General features: G+C 37.3%; 1 protein-coding gene across 4 annotated transcripts in view; it reads right to left on the bottom strand.

The window, feature by feature from the left end:
- DGKI (diacylglycerol kinase iota) overlaps window positions 1-14,908 on the bottom strand; it is a 445,642-nt gene that overhangs the window by 45,970 nt on the left and 384,764 nt on the right. For all 4 annotated transcript variants that reach the window (XM_064373122.1, XM_021674149.2, XM_064373130.1 and 1 more), the window contains one exon: window positions 4,133-4,158. In XM_064373122.1, the coding sequence (XP_064229192.1) occupies window positions 4,133-4,158 (26 nt within the window). The remainder of the gene's footprint in view (window positions 1-4,132; window positions 4,159-14,908) is intronic.

Raw genomic sequence — 14,908 nt, 5'->3', positions numbered from 1 at the left:
GACACATGGGGTTTTTACAGTTCAAGGTGAAATTTGGGTGGGGACACAGCCAAATCATATCAATAACCTATTGCAAAGTACAGCCAATTCCAAGCCTGACAGTAGATTCATTCTTGAACGCTTTACACTAGTGACTGTGGTTGTGATAATTTTATTTCCAGATAGCCATTACTGCAATTCTTGTCCACTATGGTACTGTTGCAACAACAAAAGCTGCTCTAGAATGTGACAGCCGTTGTTCACAACAGGTCTAGGAGGTAGGACGGGAGAGGGATGCCTCCCTCGGATGTTCCAGGGGAGCATGGAGCACATCGTTGGTACCTTCTTTAGAGAGGCAACTAATGCCTTTTATTTTGTAAATGAACCGACATTAGTTCGAAGATGACCTGCCTTGAGTGTGCTGGCACAGGTAGCAGCAGTAAGGGCAGCATTCCAAGGAGTCTGTAAAATAAGCAAGCTAAGGTGACAGAAGACGAGCTCTCAGAGCCAGGGAAGCAGCCTGGGCCCAGGAGATGGCTCCAGGAGCAATTTAAATGATGAAGTGATAGGCATTCAATACAGAGGAAACACAGAGGACAGTGCAATCAATCACTGCCAAGCTTATCTTCTGACAAGAAGTAGGGCTCCAGCTTCCAGATGTAACATTAAAACGTAATGTTTCCACTGGGGTTTAGCATGGCAGGTTTCCCTGAAGCTTCAGTTTCACTCAGTTAACTAATTATGAGAAAATGTGACATCGGTATTTACTTTTTCTACAGGGACAAATCATTGCCAGCAGGAGGGAGAAGTTGTTATTTTTGTTCTGCTTTGTTTTGTCATTAAAAAGAAATTACTTACACAGCAGTAAATATACTCTTGTTAGAAGGGGGAAGAATTATCTCCATAGTTCTATCCATTCAATCATGTCTCTGGTTTTCCAGGGACATGGAGGATAAAAGAGAGTTAAGAGTTTGGTTGTTAGAATTGGGTCTGAAAATGAACTCTCTCACCTACTAGCTATGTGACCTTAAGCAAGTTATTTAAGCACTCTGAGCGTGCTTTTGCAGCTGTGAAACTGGGAGCGATGCATCTACTACAGAGTTATTCATGAAAGATGAAAGGACATAATGCAGTTGAGGCACTTGAGCACAGGGCTTCTGCATAATAAGCGCTCAATACAATTTAGCCTTTATTCTTAATGACCCTGATGCGCTATTATATAAATATAGAAACAGTTTATGTGTCATTTAGACCTTGTGTTGCCAATTCTATATGACCACACGTCTAATCATCAACTGAGCCTGTACTCTGGCACTGTAAGTAAATGGTGTATTAAACATTTTATTCCTCCTCACCCTGATGTAATGAAATGTTTCCAGAGAAAATTTAATGATAACGAAAGAAACAGTTATTCTCTCCCATCTGCTTTTAATTTTTCGAGGGTGAAACATAATCCCGAGGAAACATCACAGATAAACTTGTGCTTCCTCTTCTACTGCCTGGATGCTAGAGAAATACTATGTTTGGGGTGCTTTTAACAAATTAGAAAGTGATTTTACAAATGACTTCTCAACTGAACTTGCTACAATCCCATGAGGTAAGCAGTTTATGATTAGCCCCATTTTACAGACAAGGAAAACAAAACAAACAAGATAAGTTAAACGACAAAGCCACTGTATTCATGCACTCTATGAAAGAGTACCATGGGAATGAAAAACGCGAGCATTACTGGATAATGAAAAAATAGATTTTTCCAAGAATAAATTCTTGCCTTAGAGAGAGCCAAAGTGACTAGTTATTACAGAGGAAGGACTATTTGTGGAAAGCAAACAAAAAAGAAAATCAAGAGACATACGGTTTTATATTCTGATTTCACAATCCATTTGCCCAATGTGCCTTCAATTTTCTACCAATAAATTTGAGGAGAAAAATTGCTACTTCTCACCTCTCTTACAAGTGTATTTCAATGCCATTATTGTGGACAAATAATATGTAAAATTGATGCTATGACATTCAAGAGGTTTTATACTAGCCATATACATGGAAACTCTTAAAAATGTATAAACAGAAGAAAATATATTTTGAGTGGTAGATAGAAAATCCTGGCAATAAAGAAGAAATTTTTTTCAAGAATATATGGCCTAGAAAATTATGAACAATTAGATAAGACAGGTAAATCATCACTATGATTTTGCATTATGTACTTGAACTATTTTTGGAAGTTACAGAAACAAACTATGAGAGGTATGAACATGTAATAAATTTTTTGAAGCCATGAAATTATAATAGCCCACTAATTTCGATAATGTTTCTTCAATAATCACATATAAGATTCTTAAAATAATCAATTCTGAAGTGCTCTTAATACCAAGCAAGTCTTTCTGGCAGTACTGATCCTTTAAGGACCCTGACATATGCCCCCTGTGATTTCATAACCACTTAAGAAGTTCTAGTGGACTATAACTTGTCATTTACAAGTCTCCCTCATCTACCATTTTTGTCTGAATGGGAGATAAATTCTTTAGATAGGAAGGCAAAGACAACCAAAAGTCATTAAGGGGAATCCGAGTTCAAAATAAAAACCAAGCACAAGCTTCTAGTTGATAATGTGAACATGGAAGTGCCAAGGGCCTATATAAATGTGCAAACACCGAGTCATACCAACAGCAGTCAGCAAAATAGCACATAACAGCAGGTTACCATTAGTGGGTCTATTGCCTAATTCTGATGTAATGGGCCTGAGCATCATTTTCCCTATGATTCTTCATAGAAAATAATACAACTTCATACCAGTATTGAGTCAGATTTCACAATGTGGCAGTAGAAGAGGCCTGCCTAAAACTCCTTCTCCCTTTTCTTAATTCATTCATTTAATAAACACTTTTTCATTGTTTGCTATTTGTTGGAAACTATATCAAAGCACTCATAGTCTAATAGGGAAAACAGGTAAATAAAGCATGAAATTTGCACATTAAACCCTAGAATGTAAAAAATACTTGGCACAATGATAAGCAGATCAGCAAGCCCTCATAGAGGATGAGGTGAGGTGCACAGAAACTGTTTATATGGCAAAACAGAGAACGGTATGTTCTGTTTTGTCAGAGAGAACAGTATGAATAAAAGCAGGGAAGTGCAGTAAAGACGGTTAGCTCCAGAAATTAGATGTAGAATTAGATGTAGTGCCACACAGCTGGAATATAGATCATGGGTAGAAGAAGGGAAAAGATGGTAAATGAAACCATAAGCAGTGGAGGAAGACAAAGATTCCATCATTTAGTGCTTACTAGTCCATGTTAAAATACAATATTGGAAAGCTGAACACAATTATTGGTCTGCTGGAAAGATTTCATTCCAGAGGCAATAGGGATAGATTTTTACTATAGAATAATCATTTTGGTACTAGCTAGGTACACAGTGAACTAGGGAAAAGGAAATCTAGAGGTATGGATACCAATTATGGGAGAATTTCAAAAGTCCAAGTAAGATACAAAGGGGCCCCACACCAAAGTTCCATAGAGCATATTTGTAAAACATAATTATGTACAATAACTGACTCATTGTAGCCACTTAATAAACATTTTTGTGAGTGACTGGATAAATGAACAACTCCAAAGGTGAGACGGAACAAAATTAGGTATTTTCTCTTTTAAGTGAAATAGCTGTTTCTTAAAATGCAAACAATTCATCTCAACTAGGTAACAACAAATACCACTTACTGCTTGACTTCCTTTCAGACTTAGAATGCTCTTTGCAAATAAGTGATTGGAACATGATCCCAATGTCCAATCTGGAAGCGACTGCAAGGAATATCTACCATAAACTCCCATTTTAAAGACAATAATCTGAGTCATAAAAGTTACAGGACTGGCCCAAAACCACAAAACGTTTCTGCTGATGGGACTGAAATCAGGCAGAATAAATTAAGGCTTCACAATATTTGTCAACCAAACTAGTTGGAAGAGATTTGAAAGGTACCAAATTCAGCTAGGGTGATTTAAGTTTTTAAAAGTGTTTGACATTTCACATTCAAAAACCACAAAGCAACATCTTAGAGACATTTTCTTAAACAATTATTTGCTCTGACAATGAACTGCAAAGACCAGGGGTCAAGTTTTAATTCTGAATTGGTATAAATCAGAAAAACGATTCTTACCATAATCTTCTGAAGAGACTGGTGACCTAAAAGGAAATAATAAGCATGATCAATATTTTATATGATAATTATGACAATCATCAAAATAATTTCAAAGTAATTAAATCGCCAAATTCAATTAAATGGAAACTCAATATAGTAGACAGTGTAATTAATGTGTTGATTGCAATAGTATATTTCAATCCACAGCCCTCAACCCTTACCTGGATTGGTTGGATGTTACAGGTTACTAAAATGTCAGTCTACGCATGGTGTCCTAGGGCTGAAAAAACTTAGCTAAGTCTAGATTTACCACCCAAAAAAGAGAACTCATAGAAATGTAATACAGATGAAATCCTCTGATGTGCGGTGCCCAAGGACAGGCATCCAGTGTAAATGCCAGGGATGCAAAAAAAAAAAAAAAAAAGAAAAAAGAAAAAAGCACTAGATTGGGTATCTGTCAATACAAAGAGATCTATTTGAATGGTATAAATTGAGTCAGAGATAAAAGGAATAGCATGCATCCCCATCATGACTGGTTTTTGTTTCCACTCTTGATGGAATTTAACGTTTGAATGAGCTGACCCTCTAATTGCTGCCCTACGTCACAGAACCTGGAAGAAACAGCATGAGGCAAGAAGGCAACCACTGGGGTTCCACAGAACTTTCAGAAATCAACAACTTCTGCAAACTATATGTGAGTTCTACTCTAATTATGGTAATCAGATCTCAAATGAAAAATCATATCAACCCTAAAAGGCTTGCTTCCTCTCAGTTGACCAATAATGGAAATACTTTGAGCAATATAGACCTAAGCTTGGAGACGAATTCACCTCCAGCTTGAAGACTACAGTTTTGACTCACTTATTCTTTTCTGGGGAGAAAGAGAGACATATGATATTGTATTCAAAGTTGTTGAAATTATGAAGGGAAAGGCTAGATATAACATACTTTCCTATTTTGAAGGAGTCTTATTCTCTGAATGATTGGCTCACTGAAGTCCATAGCAGGGAAATGACCAAAGATAAACTCAGGAGTTTGGCAATAAAGCTGCCAATTATTAGAACTAATATTTATGAGACATGAAGATAAATGTCAGGGCAAGAATCATTATTCAGTCAGTGCACAAATGGTTGAAGCTAATTTTTAGCTATTTTGGGATGCTTGATATGATTTTATCTACTGGTTAGTAATATTATTGTTTATTATGTGAGTGAACAGTAAAGTACGAAGACACAGTGGTAATGGAGAAAAAGCCTTAAACCTCAATGAGTGGCAAAGTATCAATTTATTTCAACTGAGCAAGCCTCTTAAAGTAGACTTTCGCATGAAAACCACAGAATCCCAAGATTTGGTGGAAAGGAAATTAGCTTCTGGGAGATGAACATGGGGAGTGATAAGTGGAAACCTACCTACCACAATCCCTAAGTCAACGCCGCTCAAGAAACACCACCTGGCCTCCCTGGGTAGGGCTGATTTATCCTCCTACTGGATTCCCTTCTCTTGTATTATCCACACACTGGCCTTTCTCACTGGGTTGGAACCCTCATGAAACTAAGACGATATCTTGTTTAGAACAAGTGAGTTCTTAGTTAAAATTTGTTGGGTTGAATTAACCTCAGTCCTGTCACACTGATGTTCAAACTGACACATTCTGGAGCTTCCTAAAAAGTCATCACGTTGCTGTTAAACCATCTTTAAGGCAAGTTTGCCTGCTCCTAGGCCAGCTGCAAGGAAAAGTCCTAGAGAATGTGCTTAAAGTTCTAATTGGTTATAATGTGGACACTCTCAGAGCCAAAGGACATCAAAAGTACCCAGAAGCAAAGACACCCATACTCTCCTTCAATAATTAGGAAAAACAAAGGAGGGAGGCAAGTATTGAATGAGAGGTGAAATGAAATTAGAAGCTGAATCTAAAACAACATATATTTTAAAGAAGATGAGCTAATTTCTTCAGCTGCTTAGGTCATAATAGAGTCAGCCACAAGGAAATATCTTTCCTCCTGGTGTTTGCCAATGAGAAGTAAGTAAAAATGTGTCTTGGATTGTTTGCAATTAATTTGTCACAGAGCTAAAGGAACAAAGTAAAATTCATGCCAAAGGACAACTGAATGTCTCAGGTGGAGAGCTTGTGAAGCAGGGTCTTTGCTGCCTTTCTGCAAAAGCAAAGCATTGATATTAAATTTGAAAAATTCCAGATGGCTCCGTTAGAGTCCCAAGGGGATGCATTCTGCAGTATGTCCAGGCAGTGGATAAAAAATATCAATTTTGGAGTGTTTTATGAAAATTAGTCATGTTGAGTTTCCACGTTTAATGTCTCCCATATGCCTGGCTTTGTGGAATTTTAAGACATATGGAGTATTTCCATCCTCACTCAGTATTTCACCTTTCACTGAAACAAGTTACTGTATTGTACTACTGAGATGTGCACATCATCCATTATTGCTGGAAATGGGCATAAAGAGTTAGCTCACGGGTGGATCACCTGGGGTCAGGAGTTCAACACCACCCTGGCCAACATGGTGATACACTGTCTCTACTGAAAATACAAAAATTAGCTGGGCTTGGTGGCAGGCGCCTGTAATCCAAGCTACTTGGGAGGCTGAGGCAGGAGAATCACTTGAACCTGGAAGGCAGGGGTTACAGTGAGCCGAGATCATGCCACTGCATTCCAGCCTGGGTAACAAGAGAAAACTCTGTCTCAAAAAAGAAAGAAAAAAGAAGTTAGCTCAGAAAAGAAGAAATATTCTGAAATCAGCAATATAAGTAGTTATTTTAACAACAGAGGTTGAATCCCAGGAACAGATAATCTTCTTAAACCTGACAACGGAGGCGTGCAGGAAGGCTCCCTGGTTATTCTTTTCACCACACCTGAAAGACATGTGGTTTTTATCCCAGACTGTTTATTTTTCCTCCATGTATACCTTATCTTGGAGCAAGCCTCTGCCCTTACAATGTAAACTATTACCAGCATTCTTATAGCTCTCCCTTCTTTTCTGATCATAAGTCCTTTAGCTACAGAATATTTTATGTTTGTTTCTGCTTTGTTTTTATTTATTTTGATACTTTTTACATTTTGTTCAAATATAGCAAAATAAAACAAAACAAAAATTCAAGCCATGCATTCAAAAACATTTCTCCTATTAAGCCTAAATCATTATTATTTAGGTTTGAATCTCTCCATTCATGCTGATTCAATTTATTACTTGAGACCCTGTTGTTACCAGGCCATGTGCCAAGTGATGGAGACACAAAGAACAATTTCAGGGAACTCATAATCTAGTGAAAAAGAAAAATATGTAAACAAATGATTATAATGTAAAAAATATATAATGATCAAAATATACATGAAGTTAAAGAGGTAGCACAGGGGACAGAGAGATTGATTCGGTATGAAAAGTGTGAAAGAAGGCTTTGAGAAGCAAGAACCATCTGAACTGAGCTCTGAAGAATAAAGAGGAGTTTATTAGGTAAGTAAGAAAGGAGAAGAACTCCAGGCAGAACAGCAATAGGTGTGTGAAAAGGAGTACAGATGTGAAATTGCATGGAATCCTATCAGATACACAAGTAATTCGGTATTGCTAGAATGTAAAGGAGGAATAAAAGCAAGGACTTGAGAAGTAAGTGGCAAGGGCCATTTCATACAGGGCGTGCGGGGCCCCTGTGAAGTGCTTGCAATTTACCTTCTAAGCTAAATGGAGCGAGCTCGCAAGGCAGAGAAGTCACACAGTTTGGGCAGGCAGTTTGAGAGTGAAGCATAAAAGAACAAGAAGACAAATTAAAAGGCAGAGGTCAAGTTAAAGACTATGACTGAAAAACTTCCATGTTAGTAACACAGAAAAAAATTTCTCTGCTCTTCAATTTTTTTGAAACCCATGGAAAATAAAAGGGAAGATGAGAAACAGTAAAGGAAATACCCTCTTTGACTAAACTAGATATTTATAAGCCCAAACCATCATACATGAAGAAGAGCTACTAAGTACAGTAAAAATAGGGCTAAGTTTTAGGGAAACAGAGAATTTTTATTTTAGTCAGCTAAAGAGATATGAACTATTTTATGCACAAGAAAACCTATGTCAGAAAGCCTTCCACTTTAAGCCAAAGTGTCCTACTAGTCAGAAGAGAACCAAACCTAGAAGAGGGTGCTGCTAAGAAAAAGCTTGAAGATTGACAAAGAGAAAGTCAAACTTAGAGCAGCACATCAAATCACTAAGCCCAACCATCCATCCAAACCAGAAGCTCCAAAAAAAAAAAAAACTCACCCAATGCAAACAGTACAAGTAATAATGGAAAAAGAACCAGCATGACATCTATGCACAAATGCCAGAGAAGAAAACAAAACATAGGCAAAGAACACACAAAAGGTGATGGATGAAGCAGATAAAAATTATTTTAAAATCTCTATGAAATTTAGAAATGGAAGGAAGGAAGGAAGGGGGTAAGGGGGCAAGGGGGAAGGGGAGAAGAGGGGAAGGGAGGGAAGGAGGGGTAAATAGAGTGTCTGTGAAATGTAAACTTAAAGAAGAAATATGATCAAGAAATAGTTATAGGGAAGTGAAAAAAGCAAAGTCTGCCCAGAGCCTTTGAACTAGTTGTTATTAAAGAAACTTGTGGCTTTTTCCACTGTGGTACCACTGCACTGGAAAAACAAGATTAAGAGAAGATAAATAATAATTAAAAATATATTAAGATATGAAACATTGATGAAGCAAATTGAAAAAGATACAAATAAATGGAAAGACAGCTCATGCCCATGAATTAAAATAATTAATATTGTTAAAATGTTCATATTTTAAGCAATCTAGAGACATAATTCCTATCAAAATACCAAAGACATTCTTCACAGATTAGAAGAAACAGTCTTAAAATTTGTATGAAACCATAAAAGACCCTGAATAGCGAAAGCAGTCTAGCACAAAACGAACAAAGCTGGAGGCATCACACTACCTAACTTCAAAATATTTTACAAAGCTATAGTAACCAAATCAGCATGACACTGGCATAAAAACAGACAAATGGAACAATGGAACAGGATAGAGAGCCCAGAAATAAATCTGTATGTTTACAGCCAACTGATTTTCAACAAAGGCTTCAAGAATACATATAAGGGGAGTCTTTTTTAATAAACAGTGTGGGGAAAAGCAGATATCTACATGCAGAAGAATATAATTTCACTCTTACTGCACACCATGTGCAAAAATCAACTCAAAGTGGATTAAAGACTTAAATATAAGTCCCAAAACCATGAAACTGCTAGAAGAAAACAGGGAAAAGCTCCATGATGTTGGTTTGGGCAATGATTTTTTTGGACATGACCTCAAAAGTATAGGCAACAAAAGCAAAAATACAGATATGGGATTACCTCAAATTCAAACACTTCTACACAGCAAAGGAAACAATCCCCAGAGCAAAGAAACAACCTACATAATATGAAGGTTCCTCAAAATAGAAAAAAAACAGAACTATCTTATGATTCAGCAATCCCACTACTGAGTAAATATTAAAAGAATGTGAACTCAGCATGCCGAAGAGATGGCTACACTCCCACATTTATTAAAGCACAATTCCCAAGAGCCAAGATATAGAATCAACGTGTCATTCAGTGTACAAACGGATAAAGAAAATGTGGTATATATACATGATGAAATTCTAGTCAGCCATAAAAAGAAGGAAATCCTGTCATTTGCAACAATATGAATGAACCCGAAGGATATTATATTAAGCTAAACAAGCCAGGGAGAGAAAGACAAATACTACACGATCTCACGCATGTAGAATCTAAAATGTTCATTTCAAAAAAGTAGAGAGTGAAATGGAGGTTACCAGAGGCTGGGGCATTTGAGGGTGAGAGAGATGGGAGAGATGCTCATCAAAGTAAACAAAGTTCCAGTTAGATAGGAAGAATAAGTTCAAGAGATTTATTTTATAGCACGCTGACTGTAGTTAAGGATGATGCATTGCATTCTTAAAAAATACTAAGAGAGTAGATGCTAAGTGCACTCACAACAAAATTTATAACTAGGCATAGTAATGCATATGTTAATTAGCTACATAATTAACAGTTATATATACTTCACAACATCATGTCGTATACAATACATAATAATTTTATGTCAGTGTAAAAATTATTTTTAAAGAATTAGAATAATAGCTGGCCGTGGTGGCTCATGCCTGTAATTCTAGCACTTTGGGAGGCCAAGATGGGAAGATTACCTGAGATCAGGAGTTTGAGACCAACCTGGCCAACATGATGAAACCCTGTCTCTACTAAAAAAAAAAATACAAAAATTAGCCAGGCATAGTGGCATGTGCCTGTAGTCCCAGCTACTCAGGAAGCTGAGGCAGGAGAATCACTTGAACCTGGGAGGCAGAGGTTGCAGTAAGCCAAAATCGCACCATTGCACTCCAGCCTAGGTGACAAGAGTGAAACTCCATCTCAAAAAAAAAAAAAAGGATAATATATAGTTATAATTATAAATACATATGCATACATATATGTATATATATTTTACTTTGAATTACTCTTCCATGAGTCTTGATCTGAATATTTGTTGGTGAAAGTACCCTTCCCAACGTTTACCCAGCTTGTGAGAATATCCATATTGTCTCTAAAATAAAGATGACTTTTCAAACTAGGATACACAGGGAAACTTGAAAATAAGGGAAGCTCTGGGAAAACAGAATGCTATTTTAGTTGGAAAATTATGTAATTTAACTGGTAAAAATTAAAATATTTTCATACTGAAACCAGCACAGTCATATTATGGATCCAAAAGCAAAAGTCCCTTGAATTCTTAAAGTCACAAATAACAACAAAAAGACAAAACAGAAATCTGTGTTTGAGGCAGTCAGCTTCCGACAAGTCTCCAGGTTCCCAGGAAAGTGAGTTTGTTCCTCTGGAACAGGGGTGTTGCCATGGAAGTCTGAATATATGAAATTAACCCAACTAAACATAGCTATAATATCTTGGAATTAATCATTTTATTAGATTAATATATAGAGATATCACAAATCAGGGAACAAGACATTCAGCACTTATTGGCTAGTGGCTACTGCATTAGACAGCACTCTATCTAGACTTTATTATCACTGAGACACAAACAATCTCTAAGAAACTCAAAGATACTTTTTTTAGATTGCCTTCAATCCACAAATTTTCCTTCAAAGCCTCTTATCTTTCAAGTAGATCGATTACGAGGCTTAAGGACACTGAAAATTGCACACAGTTTTCTACCAGCAAAGAGCAATAGAAAAAAGCAAATGAGTATTATATTTGAGAAGCCAAAGGTCTTTAAAAAGTATTGTACCTCTTATGATGTTTTATCATTTTTAGTCAATAAACCTGGAACTGAAATAATGGGTGTCACAACTATTTAAGTCTCTACATCTGGTATAATATTATACTTTGCAATAGGTTTTAGACATGTACATTTTCTTGATAAGCTCCATGGAATGCTCAGAACTTACAAGCTCATCCTAACACAATATCCTTTTATCTGAATAACACTGTCCTGTTTTCTTTCTTTTTATTTTTTTTTTAGCCTCTATGCATATTTTGCTGCTGTTGTTATTGCTGTTGTTGTTGTTTGCTTGCTTATTTGTTTTCATCTCATGACTTTAACTCAAAAGCACCCATGGCTTTCCCACTTGGCCGTTCCTCAGAATGGCTACATCTTCCTTGGAGATAGGATGTCAACATATTATCCATTTTAGAGTCTCTCTTAAAGAACAGAGGGTAGCTTAAACACTGGGGATGCATCTACATGGGACTCTTAACTTTCTGTAAAGAATCATCTACAAATGAATGTCTAGCTCCATTCCCAGTGTCCCTAACACATATACCTTCTACTTAGCACTTCTAAACCCTCACCTGGTGGGGAGTTGGCCAAGGGATGGGGCCACCACATAGAGGTGAACTTAAGATAAACACACAGGACAGGTGTGAAAGCAGAATCTGAATGGGTACAAGAGCAGAGATTCATATTCTAAAACCACTCAGCAGTGGGATACTTCCCTAGGACCACAGACTGTGGATGGAGTAGAAGAGGTGGGAGATACTTATCCACTTCACAGGCCTGACTGAATAGCCAAGGCCCCTTCATTTTCTGGTTACTGTCCTGCAATAACAATAGGAAACAAAGTGGGAATGCCAGGGCAAGCTAGACACCATGCACCCTCTACACCCTACACAGCACACCACAAATAAGAACACCACTCCTTATTGTGAAGTCCTTCTTGGGGAACAAAGCAGCACACACATCCACATACTGAAAACAACTCACTATATGTGTAATTTATTAAACTTCCTTTTATACCTGTCTTTCCTCTTCATTGTCTAGCTTTGGGGATGAGAACCACAGTGAAAGCACCACTTTCTATAAACATCATGTGATCATCCATCCTACTCAGGAAGAGAAAGAGAAGCTCTTTGTATCAACTTAGAATGTTCTTTCTCTCTCCTTTGAGTCATTTTCTTTTATTTCTCTGCCCCTCTCCTGATCACAGCCCTGAGAGTTTCCTGGACTTTTTCACTGACCTTTCTCACAGTTGGGTGGAATAAAAAAAAATAACACTGTTTCACCTTTAGCATTTATAATTCCATACTTTCTCTATACCCTCCTTAGTCTTGACCTCCTTATCCAGTCTGTCCTGGATAGAACCATCTCCCATCATGTGCTCACACCTTTTTCCTATGGTGAGCATGCAAGAAGGTTCATGCCTGGTTAGACTACACCAGGTTTGACCTTCTTCCCTGCTTCTTGAGCCATTCTGCTTGCTCTCTGTTAAACTCCTATGTAGTCCCAAATGAAAACTGATTTCCCCGTTGGGCATTCCCTGCAGGTACATTTCAAGGGTCTGCATCACCACTGCAGAAACATCATCTTCGTTTTTCTTCTGTTTTGCTATGAAGTGGTAATGCTACACAAATTCCATTTATTTCCTAAAACCGTTGGTGGACAAGAATCTTCATTTAAAGCAAGCAAGCCAAGGTATGATTTACTGTGCTATGAAAGCATTGCTGCAGATGATCATCTCTGGGCAACGGCTTTCTTCCCTTGAGCATCTCTCAAGGGTACATTGCCTATCCTGTAGAGCTAGTTTACTAGGCCTATGACATCATTTGGAGGACCTAAGGGAGAAAGAGCGAGACCATGGATCTAAGTGACATCTTCACCACAATCACTCTAGCCCCAAAACATCTCTAATTAGGTAAAATAGGACCAGAAATCCCACAGCACTGAGAATCTCCATCGACTACATAATCCTCTCTTTGTTTTGGTTTTGGTCCTTCTAATTATGAATATTTCCCTTAAGACAATGAACAAAGGACATACAGTAAAAGAGAGCAGGCGAGAATGAGAGTGAGAGATGAAAGTTACAGCAATCACACAGAGTGGCATTGAAATGAGAGAAAGACAAACACATTCTCTATTCAAGTGGTCGCAAACCCATTCAGGGAATGCCAAGCTGCCTCAAAGGTAACATTCACGACCCACAGAGGGAAGGGGAGCAGAAAGAGCAAAATGGAAGAAAGAAGGCAGAGATGAGCATTGGTGTGGAGGGAAGGAAATAATTTCCAGCATGTAAATTTAATAAAGGCTGGTTGGTGAGGTCTTCATTTGATACACATTTCTACCAATTCCCTTTAGTATCATAATTTCCCAGTCTTTAAAACTCTTCTACCCAAATATATGCCCTGATGACCCCCATGTGAGCTGTGCTTGAAATATCTTGTTGTTTTTTTTTTAATAGATTTCTATATTTACTTATATTTGGCTTTTAGAAAATGGCACTGTTGAGGTTGGGGAGGTATTAGTCAAAGGCCACATAATTACAGTTCAGCAGATGCACTTCAAGAGATCCATTGTACAACTTGGTGACTTTGGTTAATAATGATATAACATATTCTTAAAAAATGGAAAGAGACTATTAAGTCTTCTTACCACAAAAATAACCGTGTGATGTAATGCATTCATTAATCAACCAGATTCAGCCATTCAACAATGTATATGTACTTAAAAAAATCCTGTTGCACACAAGAAATACGATTAGTCAATTAAAAAGTTTAAAAACTAATTTTAAAAAATAAAATAACACTATTTTACTTTTAGCATTTACAGTTTCATACCTTCTGTATGCCCTCCTTAGTTTGCTGAGTCTCCTGAATGTCTTTTGAGTTTGAAATTTTACTGCCACCTACTGTTAATTTTTAAGAACTGTTACTTTTTAAATGAGGGCAAAGGCGTTTGAAATCTATGGGTGGAGAGATTGAGGAAGAATGAGCAAAACTGGACAGTGGACACAGAAGAGAAATAGATGAAATAAAGAGATGGAGTTGGAGAAAATAATATGTAACAAGCTTATTCATCCTGACAATGTGGCCATCGAATTTTAGCATTTTGAAGAGGAAATGAAAAAAAATAAATAAACTCAGCATAGTTGTGAAGAAATAAAGGATGGTGGCTTCCCTTTAGAAATCAGTCTCTGCAATATAGTTGCCAGCCCACTTTCTAAAAAAAAGGGTGAATAAATAGAAAAGGCACATTGTTCTAAAATCCAGCCAACGGAGATGTACCCAGAGAGCCAGGAGGAGGTACCCTTTAGAAAAAGCAAAGCCACCGGCTTTATCCTAGTGACTCTGGGAACCCTGGCCAACAGCTTCTGTTGAGACATAATCCATCTGGATTTTGTCAATGTGGACTTTTATTTTTCATTTTAAGCATAAGTTGAAACATGAGGGAGCTCTGGATTGTGAAGGCAAATCACATGAGAGCCACGTTTAGTCTTAGCACATGG

Source organism: Aotus nancymaae, unplaced genomic scaffold, assembly GCF_030222135.1.
Source record: "Aotus nancymaae isolate 86718 unplaced genomic scaffold, 86718_ANA_hifiasm-v0.15.2.pri h1tg000002l, whole genome shotgun sequence".
Taxonomy (NCBI): domain Eukaryota; kingdom Metazoa; phylum Chordata; class Mammalia; order Primates; family Aotidae; genus Aotus; species Aotus nancymaae.
Note: the sequence above shows the minus strand (reverse complement) of the source record. Positions and strands in the feature narration are given on the sequence as shown.